This window comes from Tribolium madens, unplaced genomic scaffold (genome assembly GCF_015345945.1).
Source record: "Tribolium madens isolate multiple individuals breed KSU strain unplaced genomic scaffold, Tmad_KSU_1.1 Scaffold_91;HRSCAF=231;Tcas5.2_LG7, whole genome shotgun sequence".
Taxonomy (NCBI): domain Eukaryota; kingdom Metazoa; phylum Arthropoda; class Insecta; order Coleoptera; family Tenebrionidae; genus Tribolium; species Tribolium madens.
The window spans coordinates 8,681,696-8,703,203 of NW_025401063.1; the positions used below are offsets into that span (position 1 = coordinate 8,681,696).

The 21,508-nt window shown below is 36.5% G+C and overlaps 6 protein-coding genes across 7 annotated transcripts; 5 read left to right on the top strand and 1 right to left on the bottom strand.

The window, feature by feature from the left end:
- The first annotated feature begins 196 nt into the window (after positions 1-196).
- LOC123011809 (nucleoporin nup211) lies at positions 197-13,063 on the top strand. The gene is made up of 17 exons (XM_044409449.1): positions 197-557; positions 1,147-1,248; positions 1,328-1,414; positions 1,506-1,670; positions 1,730-1,819; positions 3,162-3,351; positions 3,406-3,494; positions 3,545-3,739; positions 3,984-4,616; positions 4,670-4,843; positions 5,173-5,220; positions 5,273-5,358; positions 5,409-6,588; positions 6,748-6,936; positions 6,993-12,002; positions 12,050-12,307; positions 12,900-13,063. Exons 1-17 carry the CDS (start codon positions 450-452, stop codon positions 12,960-12,962), a joined length of 8,667 nt encoding a protein of 2,888 aa, XP_044265384.1. The 5' UTR covers positions 197-449; the 3' UTR covers positions 12,963-13,063.
- A 61-nt stretch (positions 13,064-13,124) lies between these two features.
- On the top strand, positions 13,125-13,751 carry LOC123011740. Its single transcript, XM_044409333.1, has 2 exons — positions 13,125-13,349; positions 13,403-13,751. The coding sequence occupies exons 1-2, from the start codon at positions 13,212-13,214 to the stop codon at positions 13,580-13,582; spliced, it is 318 nt and encodes a 105-aa protein (XP_044265268.1). The 5' UTR covers positions 13,125-13,211; the 3' UTR covers positions 13,583-13,751.
- LOC123011739 (malonate--CoA ligase ACSF3, mitochondrial) lies at positions 13,614-15,752 on the top strand. The gene is made up of 3 exons (XM_044409331.1): positions 13,614-13,768; positions 13,822-14,163; positions 14,213-15,752. Exons 2-3 carry the CDS (start codon positions 13,836-13,838, stop codon positions 15,631-15,633), a joined length of 1,749 nt encoding a protein of 582 aa, XP_044265266.1. The 5' UTR covers positions 13,614-13,768; positions 13,822-13,835; the 3' UTR covers positions 15,634-15,752.
- A 273-nt stretch (positions 15,753-16,025) lies between these two features.
- On the top strand, positions 16,026-18,508 carry LOC123010554 (MTOR-associated protein MEAK7). Of its 2 annotated transcripts, none has more exons than XM_044407550.1 (6): positions 16,026-16,278; positions 16,495-16,629; positions 16,682-16,906; positions 16,959-17,457; positions 17,510-17,736; positions 17,791-18,508. In XM_044407550.1, the coding sequence occupies exons 2-6, from the start codon at positions 16,498-16,500 to the stop codon at positions 18,091-18,093; spliced, it is 1,386 nt and encodes a 461-aa protein (XP_044263485.1). In that variant the 5' UTR covers positions 16,026-16,278; positions 16,495-16,497; the 3' UTR covers positions 18,094-18,508. The 2 variants fall into 2 exon arrangements, with proteins under 2 accessions (XP_044263485.1, XP_044263484.1); XM_044407549.1 differs by having other exon boundaries at positions 16,026-16,265.
- A 23-nt stretch (positions 18,509-18,531) lies between these two features.
- LOC123010555 (guanine nucleotide-binding protein subunit beta-5) lies at positions 18,532-20,254 on the bottom strand. The gene is made up of 8 exons (XM_044407552.1): positions 20,046-20,254; positions 19,856-19,992; positions 19,684-19,802; positions 19,363-19,633; positions 19,173-19,313; positions 19,032-19,128; positions 18,814-18,980; positions 18,532-18,765 (listed from the first exon to the last, which is right to left on the bottom strand). The coding sequence occupies exons 1-8, from the start codon at positions 20,161-20,163 to the stop codon at positions 18,754-18,756; spliced, it is 1,062 nt and encodes a 353-aa protein (XP_044263487.1). The 5' UTR covers positions 20,164-20,254; the 3' UTR covers positions 18,532-18,753.
- LOC123010557 (complex I intermediate-associated protein 30, mitochondrial) lies at positions 20,100-21,489 on the top strand. The gene is made up of 3 exons (XM_044407554.1): positions 20,100-20,957; positions 21,012-21,197; positions 21,248-21,489. The coding sequence occupies exons 1-3, from the start codon at positions 20,487-20,489 to the stop codon at positions 21,470-21,472; spliced, it is 882 nt and encodes a 293-aa protein (XP_044263489.1). The 5' UTR covers positions 20,100-20,486; the 3' UTR covers positions 21,473-21,489.
- The last annotated feature ends 19 nt before the right edge of the window (positions 21,490-21,508 follow it).

The window sequence follows — 21,508 nt, forward strand, 5'->3', positions numbered from 1 at the left end:
TTTATTATCATTTTTCAAAACCAACGGAGTAACCAAATTTTTAATCCCGAATTTCTGATTCTGATACTCCATCACCCCACGTTTAATTATAAAAAGTAGAAAAGTCTTAATTATTATTTAAACCATATTACCTTTTTGAAAATTGAAACGAAAAATTTAACAATTTTGAGGTTATGTTTGTTGAGGTTATATCACGTGATTAAAAATAGGTGTCATTTTTGTTTCTTGTAGAATGAAGTTTTAACTGTCACTTTTAAATGTTAATTATTTGAAAAAGAGACATTTTAACGTTTTTTAAATATAACTTCTCGTTTACCATTTTTTATGTTTTTAAAGTGACCAATTTTGTGAAAAAGTGAAGTCAACCGCATTATTGGTTACATTTTTTTATACAATTTTAGTAGTGTTTTGGGGCCCTTTTTTAAGTATTATTTCGTAGAAATAGTTTTATGGCTGGGGACATAAATGAACTAATCCGTTTGTTTAAATCTCAAATACAAGAAGATAGTGGAAGATTGGCTGACTTGACAAACGAAGAAGAAGAAAAAATCCATCAGGTTGGCACTTATTAGTTAATTTACTCTAATAAATTGTGATGAAGCAGAAATCAAATGATGTTATGACTGAATTTTGATGAATGAGCAAATTTGCGTTTTCTTGGCAAAATGCCACTAAATAGTAACACAAGCCCCTCTTTACATAATGAAGGTAAATGAGTGTGCAATCGGTTTATTATTGTTACCTTTGTTAGTGTTAATTATCCATTTGTAACTTGTCGTAAACATAGTAAATGTGATGGTCCAACAAAGACACCACAAGAACAAATTAAATGTTTCTTTATTGAAACCGCCTATCATTCCAATAGCGTGATATAGATAGCAGTTTCCTGAAAAAGGGAGCGTCTATTTTCTGACCTTGTTTATTATTGATTTTCTTGAAAATCCAACATGACAGGGTGAAATGTGGTTGGTGGTGATGTCTATTATTTGACCCTCACATCTCTAAGACTCTGTTCCTCCCAACTTAGTTTGTGATTGTTATTTATAAGTTTTAAAAATGATGTGCATGTTCATTTTCATCTTTGAAATTCATTGAAAAAATTGTTCTGGGACATGTCATTGCACGCCTTTTTTCGGCAAATTTCAGATCAAAACTTGTGATAATGAACACCAACAGAACAATAATGTACCATCACCCGAAAACAAGGAAAACCTGCCATTGAACCACAACTCATCACCCGTTAACCAAGTGAGTATCGCTGAATTTCCCGAGGTTGTAGTTTTTGTGGCTTGATTTGGGAAAGGCTTCGTTTTATTTTTCGTTTTAGAACCTGCCGCTAATCGAACGACTTGATTTAAGTAGTAATGAAGGCGCGTTAGAGGAGACTAAGCGAGCTTTTGTCGCTATCAGCCCGGTAAGCATGAGTGCCGTTTAATTTGCAACGTTATGCATGAGCAATCGTCTTGCGTGGGGCGCTCCTTTTATGTCTTATTGCGTTTTTTCAGAATGCCAGCGGCGGCCGCAAAATGTTGCGGTACGGCGAGTACAGCCCCAACAACCCCCAACTGAGGGTGTCGGCTGCTCCCTATCTCGGGCTCGGCGAGTATGAGCAGAGGCGCAACTTGCTCCAGGAAAGACGAAGGGCTGATTATCTCGAACATTTATCTAAGGTAAATCACTCCCGCTGCTCTCGCTTTCCCGCCATGTCATCTCAACCCCTGTGTTACAGAGCGAACGTAATTTTAAAAATTGTCTTTTGACCGGAAACGTGGTGACGCGAGCCGTGCAAACCGACTTACAGAATATTCATTGCCCTTTAGTAAGTTGTGAACGCTTTTTTGCTATTCTGACGTAGTGTACATATTTGGGGGGCGGCATGTTTGACGGGGCTTCTTTACACAGGTCATCAACTGGGGTTAACCCCCTCATAAATTTGCCACCTATTTTTCTCAACACACATCCGAAATCTCGCTAAATGAATTATAAACTTAAAAAAATACTTCATAATACCTATAAGTCTAATTAATCCATTAAGTCTATTCCGCAATTTGTTACGAGATATAAACTGATATACAACTGCATCTAAAATTCAATTTTATTACTTTGGATAAATTTGGATATGGTTTAGTATTATTGCCAGTAATGTGGTCGGTCATTTGTGTTAATAAATTAATTCTTTTTTTCATAAAAATTATGAATGTATTCATTTTTTTAACCAGCTATTTATCAGTTAATAAAGACTGAAACGCAATTAATTATTTAGTGAGATTATTATTAATAATTTAAAAAGTAAGAAAAAGAAGAATGTTGAAATAGGGTGGAAAATATTATTCTCTATACTTTCCTTGCGTGATTCGTTATAATTACATGCAATTTTAGCATAATTGGGTTATTAGTGTCTAAGATACTACAGAAAAAGTAAGTCAATTATGAGAAAAATTGCTTTTCGTGGTGTTCTACATAATAAGAATTGTGTTTTTTTGTGATTTTATTATCGTGTCTACAAACTCGTACGTTTGTTGTATTGTTTTATTGGTTATTTATTTAGAACTTTAAGGTCTTTCAAATTGGATTTTTCTCTTATATTCACAGTGTAGTTTAATTTTCGAAATTTTCACCGTCCTTCGTTTAATTTTAATTGATCAAAATTGAATGTTCAAAATCTCTTCTGGCTTTGGAAACCAAATGCTACTTATAATTGTCATTATTTGTTAAAATCAATTTATAAAATTGTGAATATAATTTTGATCTGTCAATTATAATTAATTGTACTTTTTTAGAAAAAATGAGAATTTGGTTTTATCAGATCCAGTATTTAGCAACTTTATAAGACCTAATTCACGTCAAGGTAAAATACTAAAAATGTAATGGGGAGCATCGTATTTTTTCTGTTTGTATTGATATTAACATCAATAACAAAGTCCAATTCAAGAATATTTATTTTGTAAACAGTAAATAACATTCGGGAGGTGGTTAACCCCTAATTAATTATTTTTAAATGGGGGAGGAGGTTTGTCAACAATAACCAGAACTCGCATTTGTACATACAAATAATTGTGCTTTGCATTATGTTGAATGTGTACAGTAGATAAAATAAGGGTCATAACAATGTCACAACCAATGATTATCTGTCCCTTTCACTTGACTTTCAATTGTTTTAGGTACAGTATGAGACCTACACACCGGAAAAGGAGCTAAATTCGTACATTTCGAGCTCTGTTATGCAAAACAGTCGGAATCTATCACCGTACCGCGCCGACCAAAGATTAACTTCTCAAAATGCCTTATTGAAGCCTGAAATGGACAAGCCGAAGAGCATTCTGTCGAATAGGCGGACGGGCAGTCCTAGAGGTAAACATCTCACAATTGCACCGAATTCGGACCAATAAAGTCGTTTTATTGCAGAGCGACTGCTGTCTGATCTGAAACATTCGTATTCGCCCAGTTTTCTCGACGGGTTCAGTTATCAGGACCGGGCGGAAGAACTGGAGAGGGTAAGTGAGGGAAAAATTCAAGGGCGATTAAGTGGCAATTTGCTTTAAAGGAAAGGATTAAACGTGACAATTATCAAAGGGAGTTGAGACTGCAGATCGAGGAGAAAAGACACTTGCAAGCGATGAGGGAGGAACAGGAAAGGAGGGAGCAAGAGTTGGAGAATAAGCGGTTGGAGCAACAGCTGTTGCGGATGCAGGAGGAACAAGCGATCGAAGAACAACGCAGGTGTCGCCGAGATGAACAGGTGCAGCATTAAATAGAAAATTACCGAATTGTGTTACCATTTTTTTTGTTCTATAATTTGTATTCATTTTGTTTTCATTAATAATTAATTATTTTGTGACGTTTTATTTATTTTATTTATATATTTATTTTTGTGTTATATTGGAGGTAAGTATTAATCAAGGAGTAGGTTATTTGTTAGTTTGTGTTTTTGTTTTTAGTATTTTTTTAGGCGTAGGGGATACTAAACGTGTTTTGGTTGGCAGATGCGTCGGCACAGCGAGGACCTTTTGAGGAGGAAGCACGAGTTGCAATCCCGCTTGCGTAAACACACCGAGTCTGAAAGTAGCGTGTCAAGTCTTCGAAACACCAACGTTGCCTCAAAAACTCTATCGCATTATTCTCCACCCGTGTCTCGCCGCAATCCTTACTCCTTCAACATACCATCCACTTCTGTGTTCGCCGATATGTCGAGTGGCAGCAGCAGCAGGTATAATCCGAACCGATTCGATTCGTATTATCGCAAAGACGCGTTGAACAGGATGGACTCGTTAAATACATATGACACTCATCGTAGATATAATGCTTTCAGTCGTTTTGACTCGTTGAGTAGAATAGATTCGTTAAATCGCCAAGATACGTTGAATAGACTAGAGACGTTGAGTATTCAAGATAGATTAAGTAATGTACAACGTAGGCACAGTGCCACACAGCAGGACCTCAGTTTGATCCGGCGAAGCCCTAAGCTGCAAAGAAGGAGCAGCTCGAGCAGATTCGAGGACACTCTTCCCATACCAGTATTGAAAGCGCACTCGCCCGTTGCCAAAGAACTAAAGAATTCGGTACCTTTTAATTCCAGTAGGTCAGATGCAGTTAGAAAATTAGAAGATAAGTGGCAGGTTAGTCGATTTAAACACAAGTGATTGTGTTGTAAGTCTCGAGAGTATTATAGATTCCTGCGGTGCAAAAAAATATCGTCAACCATGGAGATCCCTTACGGGACGGCCAGGGAAGAAGTATATTAACTCAGTTAGGTGCCATCAGAATGCAGCTTCAAAAAGAACAATTACGAATGGATGAAACCTTACGTAAACGCGGTATTACACAATCCAAGGCTGTTGATTTTCATTAAAATTAATACGTTTTACATCGAGTTGAAAATTGAATCATAGTTATTTTATATATTGTTAGAACTTGTCTTTATATTTATAATTGAAATAGAGTAGAAACGTTGACGATGACTGAAAACTGGTTTTAATTCAAACCTGAGCCCCCCATCCTATTTTAAATTACCCACTGCACAAGTCGTACGTGATTGGCCACAAACCAAAATTACCGTTACAATATGAAGTTGGCCGATAACCGTCACCAATCAGATTCATTATTTTGTTTTCAAACCGTTTGACAAGTGCCGGGTGAACAATTTTAAAACGTGCAACGGTTCATTACGAAATTTTTGTAAGAATGGATAATAAAAAGTGGAACACCGTTTTAATTGAATGGGTAAGTCATCTATTATTGAAAAAACAGTTGAGCCAAATTCCCCAATTTCTAGGTTAACTGTTTGAAACTTTGCAAAAACATCAACAAACTTGACGAGTTACGCGATGGCGAATTTTTCTCAAATTTACAAAAAGTCATGTAAGTTACCATTATATTAATTACCTAATTATTTAACTTATTATCTGTAGATCTAAATCTCGAGATGCACAAGTTGCACAAGATGTTTTAACGTTCATTTTTGATCTCTTTGGAAGGCACTATCCCAACTATTTATTCCACAATAAGACCGAAATTCATTTATTTGATTTACCCGAAATCGATTTGAAAGCGATCATTTCGCTCCTCATGCACTACACATGCATTTATGACCGAAGAGACGTCTTGACGTCCCCCTTGTGTCACTCCCTCTCACAGTCAACACAATTAATAATCCGCAATTTCCTCCAAAAAACCACAACAAGCGTTAATAAAGAAAGCATGAGCGACATTATTAAGTCATGTATTGATGACGCTTCCGATCATTTAATAACCAATCAGTGGTTGTCAGTTGAAACGTCATGTAGCTCAAACAGCCCCCTTCAGGACATCCTAAAAACCCCCATATCAAAATTTGGTCGTTTACACGAAAAAGACAAAATTATTTCCAAACTAAAATCAGAAATTGAAGCAGAACGCTATGAAAAAGCCGACTTACAAGAAGAACTTAAATTACAATTGGAAAAAAGCAAAAAAATCGAACAACAATTGCAACAAAAAAACAACGAAATTTCGAGACTGAGGGCCGAAGTTGGGGCCCTCGAAAATCGCACTCCGCCCAATTTCCAGGACATGGACAGTCGCGAACTGCAACGACGTCTGCGTTCCGAAATTCAAACCCTCGAGCAATATATTAAACAAATCGAGGACGAACAGGACGAAATCAAGAAGGAAAAAGACGCCACGAAGGAGCGTCTCCGGAAAATTGAGCAACAAGCCAACATTTGGGAGGAGAAATTTTTTGAAACAGAGCGCAATTTCGAAAATTTGACAGAACATTCAAAACAGCAGGAGAAGGAGTTGAGGGAGATGCAGGCTCATTGTGCCGAACTTACGGCTTTGTTGGAGGAGTATCGCGAGAATCCGAAAAACGATAGTTCATTGTTTGAGTTTTCAACAGAGAAGCCTTTAAATGAAACGGAGTTGTGTCCTGAAGATCTCGCTTGTTCCGTCATTGAGGTGCAGTTGAGGGATGCTCAAAAGCAAATTGAAGAATTGAAGAAGCAGATTGGAGAAACGGAGGAGTGTGTGACGCAATTGAGGAATGTTTTGCTTGAAACTGAAACAAAGCTGAAACATTCTGAGGATCTTAACACTGAGTTTGAGACCAAGGTACTTATAAAAATACGTGCATTGATTATTTCATAATATCTAACAAAAAAACTTTGAGTATAATCTAATCGAAAAATATTTTTAAGGTTTGTATAAAAATATTTAATTATTATTGGACTTGTTTTTCTTTTGTCACATCTACAAATTATTTTTCTTCAGGTAAAATCACTAGAAAACGATAAAGAAACAGCTCAAACACAATTAACATTAACTCAGTCTCTTTTGGATGAAGCAAATAAAAATAGTAATGTTTTGGAAACGAAAGTTAAGAACGTCGAAACTAAACTGCAAGAAACTGATGAAGTGTTAGAAACTCTCAGAGGTGATAAAGAAGAATTACTCGCAGAAGTAATATTTTTATAACTTTTTATTTTCTACTTTACTAAAATTTAATATTTTTGAAGGTTAATTCTCTGCAACTTCACATTGCGCAAGTGGAAAAACAGCTAGCAGAAGCTTTGGACGAATTAGAGGATAATAAAAAGCAGTCTCAATCCCTTGAAAATCAACTTACAGAATCTAAAGCTGTATCTGAGAAACTCCAATTTGAGCTGGCCGATGTCCTCTTAGACAACCAAAAAACGCATACGATTTTAAACGAATTGTACAACGAAAAGAACGAATTGGTTTCGAAATTGGACGAGGCGGAAAATACTAAAACATCACTTGAAAAACACTTGTTCGAGTTTCAAGACTACTCGAAGAATCTTGCATCAGAATGTGAAACTCTTCGTGTGGAAAATCTTGCCTTTAAACAGGAACTTTCTAATAAAAATACACAGTTGTTGATTGTGAGTCAGGAGAAATCTGATTTGACTATAAAGCTTGAGTACAAAGATGAGAAAATTGTTGATTTGGAAAAAACTAACGAAAAGTTAAATTCTGAGATGGATATTCTTCAAAATCAATTGAAGGAAACATTGGATCGTTTAGATTCGAGTCAGAGCTATTCGCAAAAGCTTCAATTTGACTATAGTGAGCTTGAAAAGAAACTGCATGACACTAAGACACATTTGGAGAATTTAACAGTTGAAGTTAATATGGTATTAGGAGAGAAACAAGCGGTGGATGAACAGTTGGTCAAACGTGAAGATTACATCACGCGATTAGAAGAAGAAAAGAACATTTTGTATGAAAAAACAAACGTATTGGAGGATTCATATCGGAAGTTAACGCAAAAGAGTGAAGAACTACAATCGTATAATGAAGACGTTTTGAAACAACTTTCGGACGTTTCGCAGACTCTTGAAATGACTAAACAAGAAATAGGAAGATTGCAAGAACTGCAAAAGTCTCTCGAATTGCAACTTGAAAAATCTCAAATTTGTTCAGAAACTTTAAAAGTTGAGCTGGAACAAATGCAATCAGTAAATAACAAAACAAATTACTTATTACAAGAAACTGAAGCCGCATTAGATCAATCGAAACAAGAGAATAAGATTTTAAAAATACAGATTGAAACTCTACAACAAGAACTTGACGATTCAAATAATAATTTAATAGTGAGTCAGAAAAATGTTTCTGAGTTGAAAGAAACTAAAAGTGGACTTGAGGAAGATTTGAAACAAGTTGTATTAGAGTCGGAATACTTAAAATCCGAATCGGAAAAGATTAAGCTTGAAAAGTCTACGAACGATAAGGAATTAAATGAGGTTAAGAAAGCATTAACCGAATTAGAGGAGGAGTCAAAGAAGAAGAAACATCAATTTGAGAATGAGATTGTTGAAGTTCAAAAACATCTCAATGACGCTCTTACTAGTTTAGAAACAGTCAGGAAAGAGGAAGAGAAACTTAAAAATTCAAAGAATCATCTTGAATCGAAATTAAGAGAAGCACAAACTGTTGAAGAAAAATTAAAACTAGAAGTGGAAAAGCTAACTAACGATTTGAGTGAATCTCGTGAAGAAAGGTCGGATTTCTTGAAAAAACTTGAGAATTTAGAAGAAGAAAATGGAAAATTGATCAAAGAATCTCAAGACCTACAGAAACATTTAAGTCAGGCTTTAATTGATTTGGAGTCAAAAACTGCCGAGTCGAAACAATTGAATGACATTCAAATCGCGCTTGAAACTCGTTTGGACGAGGCAGAAAAGATAAGACTTCAGCTAGAAACCATTCAATCTCACCTTGATGAAACACAAAATAGTTACGAAGAACTGAAGAAAGAGAAGTCCCTTTTGGAAAGTGAATATAAAAATATGAGACAACTCACGAATGAGTTTGAAGGAAAACTAAATGAAGATCAAGATTATATAAAAGCGTTGGAAATGAAGAATGAAGACATTGATAAACAGTTGGAAGATACTAAAAAGGTCGTCATAAAATTAGAAGGAGAAAATGGTGCCTTAATGGTAAAAATGCGAATTCTTGAACAGGAAAAAGAAGAATTATGCGATGAAAAGAAGGGTCTTGAAAGAGAACTGTTTGATGAGAAGAGCAATTTCGAAGAAATGAAAACTGTCACTTTAAATCTACAAACAAATTTGGAAGATTTACATATTTTAGTGGAGACAGTTCGGTCGGAGAAAGAAAAACTAAATGAGGTTTTGATGAATGAAAGAAATGAAAATGAAGCCTTGGTCACAAAACTAAATGAAAAATGTGAACTTCTTGAAGATAAATTAACTGATTATGTCGACGATTTAGAAACTAGCAACAAAGAATTAGAAAGAGTAAAAGAGGAGAAATCTTTGATTGAAATAGCCTTGGAAAATCTTAGATGTGAAGTACAGTCTGCTGAAAAATTTCAGAAGGTGCTAAAAAATGAAAAAGAGGCACTAGAGACGGCATTACAACAAGTGGGAGTACAGTTGAACGAATTAAAGAATAAAAATGAAATCTTACAGAGGGAAATTTTAGAAAAAACGGATGCTTTTGAAATAAATCAAGAATCTTTTACGAAAGAAAAAGAGAAACTTGAGTTAGAAGTTGAGAAACTTTCAAAAACTAATAAAGATATTCAAAATCAATTATTTGTCTTGGAAAGGAACTACAAGGAGTCGAGGAATGACAAAGAAATTCTTGATAAACAGTTAAATGAAATGGGTGTTTTGTCTGAGACTTTGAAAGCAGAATCTGAAAACCTCCGAATTCAGTATCAAAAGTCGAAAATAGAATTGGAAGAAACTGGAGCTATGTTGATGAAAGCAACTTCGGAAAAAGAAAACTTATTTAGGCTTTTGCAGCATGCCAAAGAACAGAACGGAGAATTCGAAAGACAAATTTCTGTAATGAACAACACTTTGGAATTGAAAGAAAATGAATGCAATGAACTAAAGGATGCAATCAAGAAGTTGGTTAATGAAAAGGATGATCTCTTTTCAGTGAATGAATCTTTGCAAAAGCGTATCACCGAAATTGAAGACGAAAATAAGGAAAAAGAGATTAAAGAAAGGAAAGAAAGCGAACAATTCCGTGAAGAATTGAAACGAATATCTGAAGAAAAACTTCTTCTAAAAAATAAACTCGAAGATGATGAAGTTATGTCTTTGGAGAACCAAAAGAAAATAAAATCGTTAGAGGAAACTATTCAAGATTATGAAATTACAATTTCTGGTTTGAAAAATGTCGTTGATACGAATTTGGAAAGTTTGGAGACTTTGAAAGAGGAACTTGCTGATGGAAAAATTAAAGAATCAGAGATTATGACAAAGATTTATGAGTTGTTGAAAACTAATAACCTTAATGGTGACAAAGCTGTACAAGGTGATTTTAAAACATTCATTTTTGAAAATTTCAAAAAGTTATTATTTGCCAAACATCAAGAAGAACAGCGACGAAAAGACCTAAAAGTCGAAATTGAAGAACTGAAAGCTAAAAATATGGCAGCGACAAAACTGAATACGAATTTCCAAGAGATGGTGGAAAAATTGCAAGCTTTAGTAATGGAACAAAGCGAAGTTGTAACAATGGATGCTTTAAAATTGAGTTTTGATCAGATTCACTCCAAAGTTAACAGTGTTTTGAATGTGAAACAGAAATTGTCGGAAGATTTAAATAAACTCACAAATGATAATTCTGAATTAAGTCGAAAACTAGACGGCGTGTTGTCAGAAAAGGAAGAAATTTTCAAATTAAAAGCTGTGCTAGAAAAGGAGTTACAGGAAGAAAAAGAGAAAGTCGAAAATTTGCGCAAAGAATTAGAAAGTAAATCACAACCGATTAAAGTCGAAAAGGAAAATATCTTAGGAGTGTCGAGGAAAGGAAATAAGTCAAGGGAAGACGAACTCAAGAAAGAAAACATGATGTTGAAACGTAAACTTGTTTTGGCCGAAAATGCCAAAAATAACTTGGAAAAAGTTCTAAAGGAGTTACGTGAGGAAAAGAAGAAAGTACGTGAGGTACCATCTTCACCAACTGGCGATGCTCTTTACAAGAAGCTTCTTCACGAATACATTCAAGTCAAAGAAGATAATGAGCGGGTGGTGAAAGAAAAAGACGCGAAAATTGAAGAACTGATTCGTAGAAATGAAGAATTGATTATAAAGGGGGTTCCTATTAGACAGGAAGGTGACGAAAACAAGAACCAAGAACTTCAACACATTCGAGAGGCTTACGGTAATGTGATGAGTGTTAACTCAAAACTCGAAATGGAAATTGTTACTCTAAGAAAAATAATCGAAGAACGTAATAATGAATTGGCAAGTTTCAGTCACATTAAAGAAGCTTATGAGAAACTGCTTGAGGACAATAACAAACTTATGACCGAAATCGATACAATGAAATACAAGAGAACGAGAGATAAGGAAGAATTTGTTCGGTTAATAAAGAAAGAACGCGACGAAAATTCGAATCGCGAAACTAAAAAAATTCAAGACATCCGAAACGAATACGAAGGTAAATTGGAGAAGATGAAAGACAAAATGTTGAAGTTGTACAGAGAGGAAGTAAATAAGAAAGTTCGCTCGGTTAAAGACGGCCAAGGCGAAACTGCAACTATGATGAAAACAATCGCTAATTTGAGATCGGAGCTGTTCGAAGCCGATCAGAAAATTCAATTACTTGAAATGGAGAAAGAAATTTGGAAAATGAACAGAAAAATCGACAATGAGGCGAAAACGAAGGAACTGCAGCAATCCGTTTCAAATATTGTCACCACAGTGACTAGAACTAATGAAAGAGCTTCGACATTACCACGACCGTCAATCACTCAAGAAATCACGATTTCCAGACGAACATCTGTTAGTGGAATCCCGAATAATTTACAAATGGAAGATGAGGAAGATTTATTCAACGATAAGTATCTAACCGACTTGAAGGAAGGCAAATGTGTTTTACCATCGAGTCGTGAATCCACTAATCGCTTCTCTGAACTGGCATGGAGAAACTCTTTAGTGCCTCCACATTTGAAGTCGTCGTATCCGGCCGAAATGCAGTTTGTCAGTCCGAATCGATTCAAAGATGATGATATCAAGGTTTGTTTTTGGTGTCTCAAAGTGGTGGCTCTAATGTTGTTTTGCAGACTGGTAATATTGAATTTGAGGACAGTTTGTGTAAGTTATTGCCCGGTGAGAAACCCCGTAAGAAGGATTTTGGGACTACGACGTACAAAAAGCCGGGACCGCCGACTCCTAGTAAGAATGGGGGTCGGTTGTCTTTGCAAGGGAACGAAGTGCATCCGTCACGGGAACCTGATGGGAAGACACCCAAGAGGTCGACGCCTAGCAGGATTAAAGCGTTGTTTACAGGACGGAATAATAGCGCAAGAGACACAGGAGAGGTATAAATCAGGATGAAACAAATTAATTAACAATACATGATGTTCTTTATCTTCATAATCGTAGTGATAAATAACCATTTTAAAATATAAAGTAAAAAAAAACTAAAATAAAATAGGTCAAAAAAGTGGAAATCATCAGTTGATTTTTAGCGAGTAATCGGATGAAGTAGGTTTTTCTGTATAACTCTGTATAAACAGAACAACTTGAAGTCGCTAAAAATAATTTGGCGGTGTTTTCTACTTTATAGAATGGAAAAAATGAAATATTTATACAAAACAATAGGTTATTGAAAATTATCTAAAGCATTTTTTCAAGTACAGTCGCGTACAATATATTTTGGTCGACAATGTCATAGAAAAATTATTCTTTTACATCAAAAATTTTTCAATCTACCTTTTTGTCTGTACTTGAATAACTTTTGATAATATCGGTTCTAACAATACTTATCATTCCTTTTAAACGTGTATCTTTGTTTCCATGGAGCTTTCGTATTTGCAATGAATTTCAAACTTAAACCCAATGATTTTTTAAACATTTAAAATATTACGTTTTTTATAATTGCTTGAAAATCGCCTTCTTTCTTTTTTCCAGAGCCAGAGTGTGACACCTAGTCGAGGCAGACGCCTGAATAGTATTTTCCGAAGACCCAAATAATTTTTAAAAGTGCCGTATGTTGTTTTTGTACTATTACCGTTTTACGAGAGATGTGATTTTATAAATTCTATTATGAAAATTTGAATACAATATTTTTTTCATCTCATTGTAATTTGTGTGTAAAGCGCAGCCGTATTTGTCAATCCCCTGATAATCCCTCAGTTTACACTGATACCATCACAACCAATCGAAAAACCCTTCTATGGCATGTCAATAACTTGTCATTTCAAAAGAATATAAAAATTAGGCATGGCATCTGCAAGTAGTACAAGTGCAAGATCATTATTTGCGGATTCCAAAATGCGATTAGCCGACCGAGTGCAAGTCAATGTAAACAACATTTCGTCTCTTGCCAGACAAATCACCCGGGGATCGAAAAGTAGCGAGGTGGGTGCCCTTAACACACTTCCCCGGCCTTGCCTTCAACCGAAATGTTGCAGATTTTAATGCATTCAGCTCGCAATTTCGCGGTTCAAGAACATTTGATGGAAAATAGCGAAAGTAATTTGAAAAAAATGCAACTCATCTGTGTCCACCTTGGGTACCAGCAGGACTCTATGCTCAAATCAGCCCAACAAATCGAAGAAGTGAAAGAACAAGTGTGTGCCATGCAGCGATAAAGTTAATCAATTTATTTAATAATCACTAATTTATCACGTGCGGTGATAATAAATTTGGGACTGCGTAGTTGGCAACCCCTGCAAACTGACTTAACCTTACTTCACCTTGTTTTTAAAGTGACGTTTCAAAGAATTGAAATATGATAGCAAGTACTTGTACGAACTCGCTGTTTATAGTTGTTTGAGGTGAGAAGTTTTATTTATTTCCATTGAAAATATAAAATTGGACATAATTTTAGATTAATCGCACACAATGTTGTTTCTAAGTCGCCACTTAAAATTTTGCTTGAGGCTTCCAAGACTAACGCAAATTCGTCTGCAACAAACTAAACCCAAATTGTCGGTATCGGGAGACGTAATTCCAATATTCAGCAATGCCCATCTCTTCCCAGAGAAAGTCGCCCTTCGCGACTCTGTTGGTAGATACACTTATGGTAGCTTATTCATAAGTGCAAAGGAATTAGCTAATACCATTACACAAAAAGTTGATGGTAAAACAAACCAACGGGTGATGTTCCTGTGTTCCCAAGATGCGGACTATGTGGTTACATTATGGTCAATTTGGATGTCTGGTCAAATTGGTATGTAAACACCCATTTTAGAGACATTTTCACAACCATTATTTTCCAGCGGTGCCTCTAAGTCCCAAACACCCCAAAAACATTCTCCTGTATTACGCCAATGACACTAATGCAAGTCTCCTAATAACCACAAGCCAATACGTTGATTTGATGCAAAGAGTAGCTAAAAATACAAACACTAAACTGCACGTCCTTGACGACAAATTAAAATTAAACACAGCCGAAAAAGTCGTAACAAAGAAAACTGACTTGGAGGCCCCTTTGTCTCTCAGTTTTTACAGTACAAGCAATGCTCTTATTTTGTACACAAGTGGGACCACTGGCAACCCTAAAGGAGTTGTCCTCACGCATAAAAACATCATTTTTCAAGTAAATACTCTCCTGGAAGCGTGGAAATGGAATCCGAACGACGTTATCCTCCATACTCTGCCTTTACATCACGTTCATGGTATTGTAAACGCTTTACTTTGTCCCCTGTATATAGGGGCAAAAACAATCATGTTACCGAAATTTGATGCAAATGCGGTTTGGGCGCATTTATTAGGGGTTAGCCCTCTACAGGGCGATCGCAGGATTACTGTCTACATGGCCGTACCAACAATTTATACAAAACTAATCGAGGAGTACAAACGCGTATTTAGTTCAGACCCGAAAATGGTCGAACACATTAAGAACATTCTGAAAAACAAAGTCCGGTTGATGGTGAGTGGTTCGGCCCCACTTCCGGTTCCGGTTTATCAACAGTGGTTCGATATTTCCGGTCATAAGCTTTTGGAGAGGTATGGCATGACTGAAACAGGGATGAGTCTTTCAAATTTGTACGATTCGGATCGAGAGCCGGGTTTTGTGGGGCTGCCTTTACCCGGAGTATCAGTCAGACTAGTCGACGAAGATTCGAAACAAGAGACTGTCGCCGCCCTCGAAATGACCAATTCCAATGGAGAAATTTCGTGTGAGATGGACAATAAGCGGGTGGTGAGTGGGGAAATAAAAGGGGAGTTGTTGGTAAAGAGTGACGGCGTTTTTCGCGAATATTACAACCGACCAGAAGCGACGAAAAAGGAGTTTACGCAAGACGGTTGGTTTAAGACTGGTGATGTGTCCTCTTATTCGATCAGCAAGAACAAATTTAAAATTCTCGGCAGGAAAAGTGCCGATATTATTAAATCTGGGGGCTATAAACTCAGTGCAATCGAAATTGAGACTGCGTTATTAGGACATCCCGATATCAAAGACTGCGTAGTTGTAGGAGTGGAAGATAAGGAATGGGGACAAAGGGTGGCAGCGATTGTGGTTTTACATGAAGGTAAAAGTCTCACTTTGGAGGACTTGAGGAGTTGGGGGGTCGAGAAGTTGGCCAAATATGCTTTGCCGTCAGTTTTAAAGATTGTTAATGAGATTCCTAAAAATGCCATGGGGAAGGTCAATAAGAAACAGTTGATTGATAAACTATTTTTAGGAAGTGAATGATGAAAAGACTGATTTTTAATGTCTAGCGGTTGAGTATTATACTTTTTATGGTATTATTTCTTATTGCATATTGTTGATGTACTAATTATGTTTTATTAATAAATATTGATATTCAGACATATCGAAATATTCTATAAATAATTATTGATAAAGCGCAAAGATAAACATGCACGTAGTACATATTTATGGATATGTTATAACTGCCGACAAAAATCAAAATCATGGCAGTCATTCATATTTTATAGTTATAAATAAAAATCTATAATCAGTATAAATAATTTATAACCAAGGTGAATAGACAATCCATCTGTAATCGTCTTTAGGACTTTTTGTGCATTCGTACTAATGCATGTTATATCAAATGAGACAAATCTAAGAGAGACAGAAGCTGGATGACAGCTGGTTGAAACCAATGAAACGTCAAACTACCTGAGACAAATTTTTCCTTCACATATTGCCGCAAGTTTGTAAACAGCAAATTAGTGACTGATTAAAGGTGATTCGCGTCTAGTTTATAATGCAGAGAGTGTCCTCGGCAGCAATGAAAAATCCATGGCTAAACCAGCGTTTTAAATAATTAGAAACTTGTGATACCCGTACAAGGCTTTCCGAGGGGAGATTTGGCAGTAATTGTAAGTTAAACAGGTAAAATATTTAATAACACAGATGTTGAACTTATCATAGAACAAACATGATGATAAGTGATCATGTTATAAATTCTGTTTCAATAAAGAAATGAACACGTAATAAACACCTGCTCCGTTAGCTAACCTATGGGAGTATTGATTACATTTCGCGAGATTTTAAATATTTATAGATATCTATTATTACTTTACCAAAAAAATTTTTAATGAATTGAAGGTGATGGGCGTGAATAACAGTAAGAAATTGGCAGCAAAGTGTTCTTTTTTGTCCAAAGATGAACAACATATTGTTAGCAATTCATTTCGGCTTGCAAGCAAAAACTCGGAAAAAATCAAGGAAGAGGAACTTACGGTGAGTTTGACTGTCTCATAAACAAAACCACAAATAATTGAGTTAATTTTAGAAATTATGGGGCTCGCAAATGGACTCCCGCCTTCTACAGTACATAAACAATTACTTATTTGGAATTGGAGAATCACGCACACAAACTGTTGAACTTGAACGCTTTGCTGAACTTTTCGTTTTTTGTACGAGAGGCACCGTTGAGGAAAAGTTGAAAGTTCTTATAATATCCCTTGGACGCAGCGATTCTGAATTCAATGAGCTCCCTTACATTCTTGTTAAAGAAGTGTGTCACACATTTATTACTTTGAACGTCACGCTTATCATTTCCGTTTTAGTACGTGGAAAGTATTGTCGCTTCATACATGAAAATTCAAAAACTGAGCAACACAAAACAGTTCAAATCATGGTTTTCTCGCGGTTGTTTCACCTCAGCCCAAAACATTCAAAGACTGGCAGAAAGTCTCAGTCACGACTTAGCATCAACTGACAGCATAACGCGACGTGCGCTGGAAGTATGGTTACAGGGTTCAACAGTGCTTGGTCAATTGCTTCTTTTCGTTTTTATGCATTTATATAACATTTCTCATAAAGATAAGGCTCAAGTTTCCGGCGAGAAAAGCGCCATTGAAGAACCGCACACGTCGAGTGAGAAGGAAAAAGATAGGAGTTTAGTGCCATTTTGCCGTGGCCTCGATCTCATTCCCTCATATCCAAGTTTGCTAGATTTAAATCAGATAGTTTTTATTAACGCGAATTTACCGCAACAGTATCAATTAGAGTGGCGGTTTTTGTTTAGTTCCGAAATACACGGCGAGTCGTTTTCTACGCTCATAGGTCACAGAAATTGCTTTTTATGCAACTTATTTTACTAATCAAGTCGTTGCAGGTAGGATAGTTAATCAGGGACCGTCAGTATTGGTAGTTGAAGACAGAAATGGGTACATGTTTGGTGGTTTTGCCCCTGCGAACTGGTCATTGGGCCCCAATTTTTTCGGGGATGACAGTAGCTTTTTGTTCACACTCGCACCGCGCATGAGGATTTTTCCATCTACAGGGTACAATCAGCACTTCCAATATCTCAATTTGCACCAACAAACTATGCCAAACGGTTTGGTAAGTAAAAACTGATAACCAAAATAATACACTTGTTAAATAATGCCGCTGCAGGCTATGGGAGGGCAGCACAACTACTACGGTCTGTGGATAGACAGCGAATACGGCAAAGGTCACTCCTCTGAATCTTGCACCACGTATTCGGGTTATTCGCAACTGGCCTCTGGGAAAGAGTTTACGTTTCGACACTTGGAAGTCTGGGGCTTGGGAGCCCCGCCCCCCACTCCTCAAGAAAAAGGCGAGCGGTCGAGCTCTACTAGCGTTTTGGACGGCAACGTCGAGACTAAAGCGATGTTGAAGATGGCAGGACGCACAATACATAGTGAAGGTTTAAGAGATGCACCTCCGAATAATTAAAACAGGTTGGTTTTATTTTGCTGAAATGCCTTAAACGGTTCTTTTGTAATCTTTACACTAAGATGACAAGTGTTTATCCCTAGAAGTATTTTTATATGTGCCGTTGATTCAAGCTCCAAACTATGTGAAAGTTTCGCTTTTATTACACCAACTTCTATCACGTTAAGTTTAAGTCTGGGTTGTCAGTAGCACCGTAATGCGTACTTGTGTGATAACGTTTTACAATTTTTCCTATTTTTTAATTATAAGAAAAGATGTGCCAAAGATTTGGTTACACACTTATAGTGAGCTTCACTTACTTTCAAATTTATTTATTTTTTCGTTTTAATTGTTACGACTATAGATAGTTTATATATTTGTTATTTATGTGTCGTATATGTGATCTATTAATTTTTAAGTGATGTACAGTAACAATTTGTCAAATTAAACAAAATCCAATACATAACATAACTGGAAGTTTTATTTTTACATCAACTAATCCTCAAGAACAATCAACAAGATTTTAGATTGCACTTAAATAATACAGACATCTCACTACAGTTGTTTCAGCCCGATACAAACACTCAAGGCCGTTTGGTGGCCAATGTTCGTACAGCTCTGAATTCTATAAACATAGAATAAATATTCTTAAATGCCATCGAAATACAATAATTTTACAATTTATGCCCAGACCTGTAATAAAAATGCTTACTACCGCCCCTTTTATTGGGCCCTACGTACCCTAAGAGTATAGTCCCAAGAACCTGTAGAGAGAGCAGTGCCATCTGGCGATACTTGCAAACACGATACCCGATTTTCGTGCCCGTACAACAAACACACTCTTACACATTTAAGAGTATCCCAAACATTGACAGTATAGTCATTATACCCAGCGAATAAGAGGCGACCTAAACAAAACAAATAACAATAAAAGAAAAGAGTAGAGTTGTCAGCCTGACCTGAAACGGAAAAATCGACCGAATTCACCCCGAAAATAATACTTTCCTTGCTGTAAACTGCTACCTCTTTATCAGCCCTTAAATCAAATAACCGACACTGAAAAACCATATTAACATACGAAGAATTTTGCGGGTTATTACCGTTGCGTCGTCGCTTCCTGTAGCTACAGCATCGCCACTTGGATGGAATTTAACACTGTTAACGTCTGATTCGTGTCCTTCAAAAGACTGGACGCATTGTCCCGAACGCATATCCCAGATCAATACCATTTTATCGCAACTCTAAAATTTGAATTACAGTGTGAAAACTTGTGGTAATTGTGTTATTTACCCCTGAAACGAAAGTGTTACCAGTTTCGGACGGGGCCAGATCTATTGACATAACATCAGCGGAATGTCCGTGAAAACTCTGTAATAACTGTCCCGACTCTACGTCCCACAAGGCGCAAGTTGAGTCGCCACTCCCCGTCAAAATTTGTTGGTCAGAGTTGGGAAAAATGCAACAACTCATGTAACTAGTGTGCGTCCCTACTGTTTTTTTCTTGAGTGTCACATCCTCGTCCAGACTTAATGGATAAACAGTGACTTTGTTATCCAAACCTCTGAAAAAAACCCCTCATTTATCAATTTTTAGATAGTACAAATGAAATACCCGCAAGCGACTAGGTTTCCTGATGGTGCATAAGCACAAGCCATTACCCATGTTGTAGGCATGGTGACTGCGTGCTCTTTGTTAGTAGTGAAAGCATCCCAAATGATCATTTTACCATCCTACCAAGAAATTAGTAATATGTTACAAAAACAAGCAAATAATGTTTGTTTACTTGTGATGATGAGACAATGTGGCGCTTGTCAGGAGACCAATCAGAACACAAGACTTTGGCTTGGTGCCCTTTTAGAGTACGTCGAGGTTTGATGTTCATGTAATTGATGATGTCCAAACGCTCGGCCACTGTAGCCACTGGAAAATCAGCTCAAACCTTGCAATCGATTTTGATTTTGTGGATACGTTACGTGTGACATCGTTGAGTTTTTGTCTTTCATCTTCCAGTTTCTTTTTTAAGGCTTCAGCCTCTTTGGTAAGGGATTCGATGGTTTCAGTGGGACAATCTTTCGTCTCCGTTTCAGTCATTTTTAAAGCACCACAACACTCCCACTTGAAATCAGGCAAAACATCAATAAACAGCTGACAGTTGATTTTGACAGATACTAGGGGAATTCTCGCGAGCGTGAATTCTCGCCTCGGGTTGTGGTGACGCAATTTAACCTCAATTTTGAACCCTTAGAATTTTAATAAATGCCGTTTTTCTCTGGGTTGATTTCCATTTTTAACAACAAAATTTTCGCCGCACTTAATTGTTTATTCATAAAGCAGTAGTCATACTTTGGGTTCATGCTTCAACACATTTCAACACACCCTGTATTTTGATTACTGTGACCCTAAAGTTACAGAAAATGTACCCTCTTCAGCGAGTGTTCCTCTATAATTTCAAGCTAAATCAGGCGAATAAAAGTTTAATTCATACTTGTGCCACTTTGCGCACATTTTGGGAAAGGGACGATAAGGGGGGTTATAATACAAAACAGCATGTCCCTTTTAAGGAGAGAATGCGCCAGGGGCTGCACGAACTCAAACAGGAAATAGCGTTGTGGAAACAAGAAATGAAAGAAGATTTTGAGATGGATCCCATTTTGGTAAATAGACCGGGGGAGACTGATATTGTATGGAAGTTTGGGGACGAAGAGTCACTAAAAAAATGGGTTATAACGAGTGATAGTGACCACGGTGAGGGTTTTAGTACGTGTAGTTTAAGTTTAACGAACAATAAGAAGGGACTGTTTTCTGGGGAGTTATCGACAAAAGTACCAAAGGATGGAAGGATTAAGAGAGCTGGTTATTGTAATGTTAAAACACTAAGAGCGAGGGTAATTAAAAAAAAATGATTTAATTGTTTCTTTAATTCAAATGAACCGTTTTAGAAATCGTTTAAAAGAGAAACTTATTTAAACTGGATGGGTTACAACATGTTAGTAATGAGAGTTAGAGGAGATGGTCGCTCTTACATGCTAAATATTTCAACTCGGGGGTATTACGATATTTTATGGAATGATATGTACCATTACGTGTTATATACACGTGGGGGGCCATATTGGCAAGTTTCTCGAGTATTATTTAGAAAATATAATTGTTTGTTATTAATTTCTACAATTTGTAGATCCCTTTCTCGAAATTTTTTATGGCGTCGAAGGGAAGAGTTCAAGACAAGCAGCATCCTATAGCTTTGAACAAAGTAACAAGTTTTGGGATATCAGTAGGGGACAAAATCAATGGTCCTTTCTCGCTTGAAATCGATTACATAGGAATAGAATTCGATCCAAATCATACGGAAGAATTCGCATATGAAATGTACGAGACCCCTAAATACATGACTGCGACTTAATTGGTTTTTCATTTAATATCTTAATTTTCAAACTTG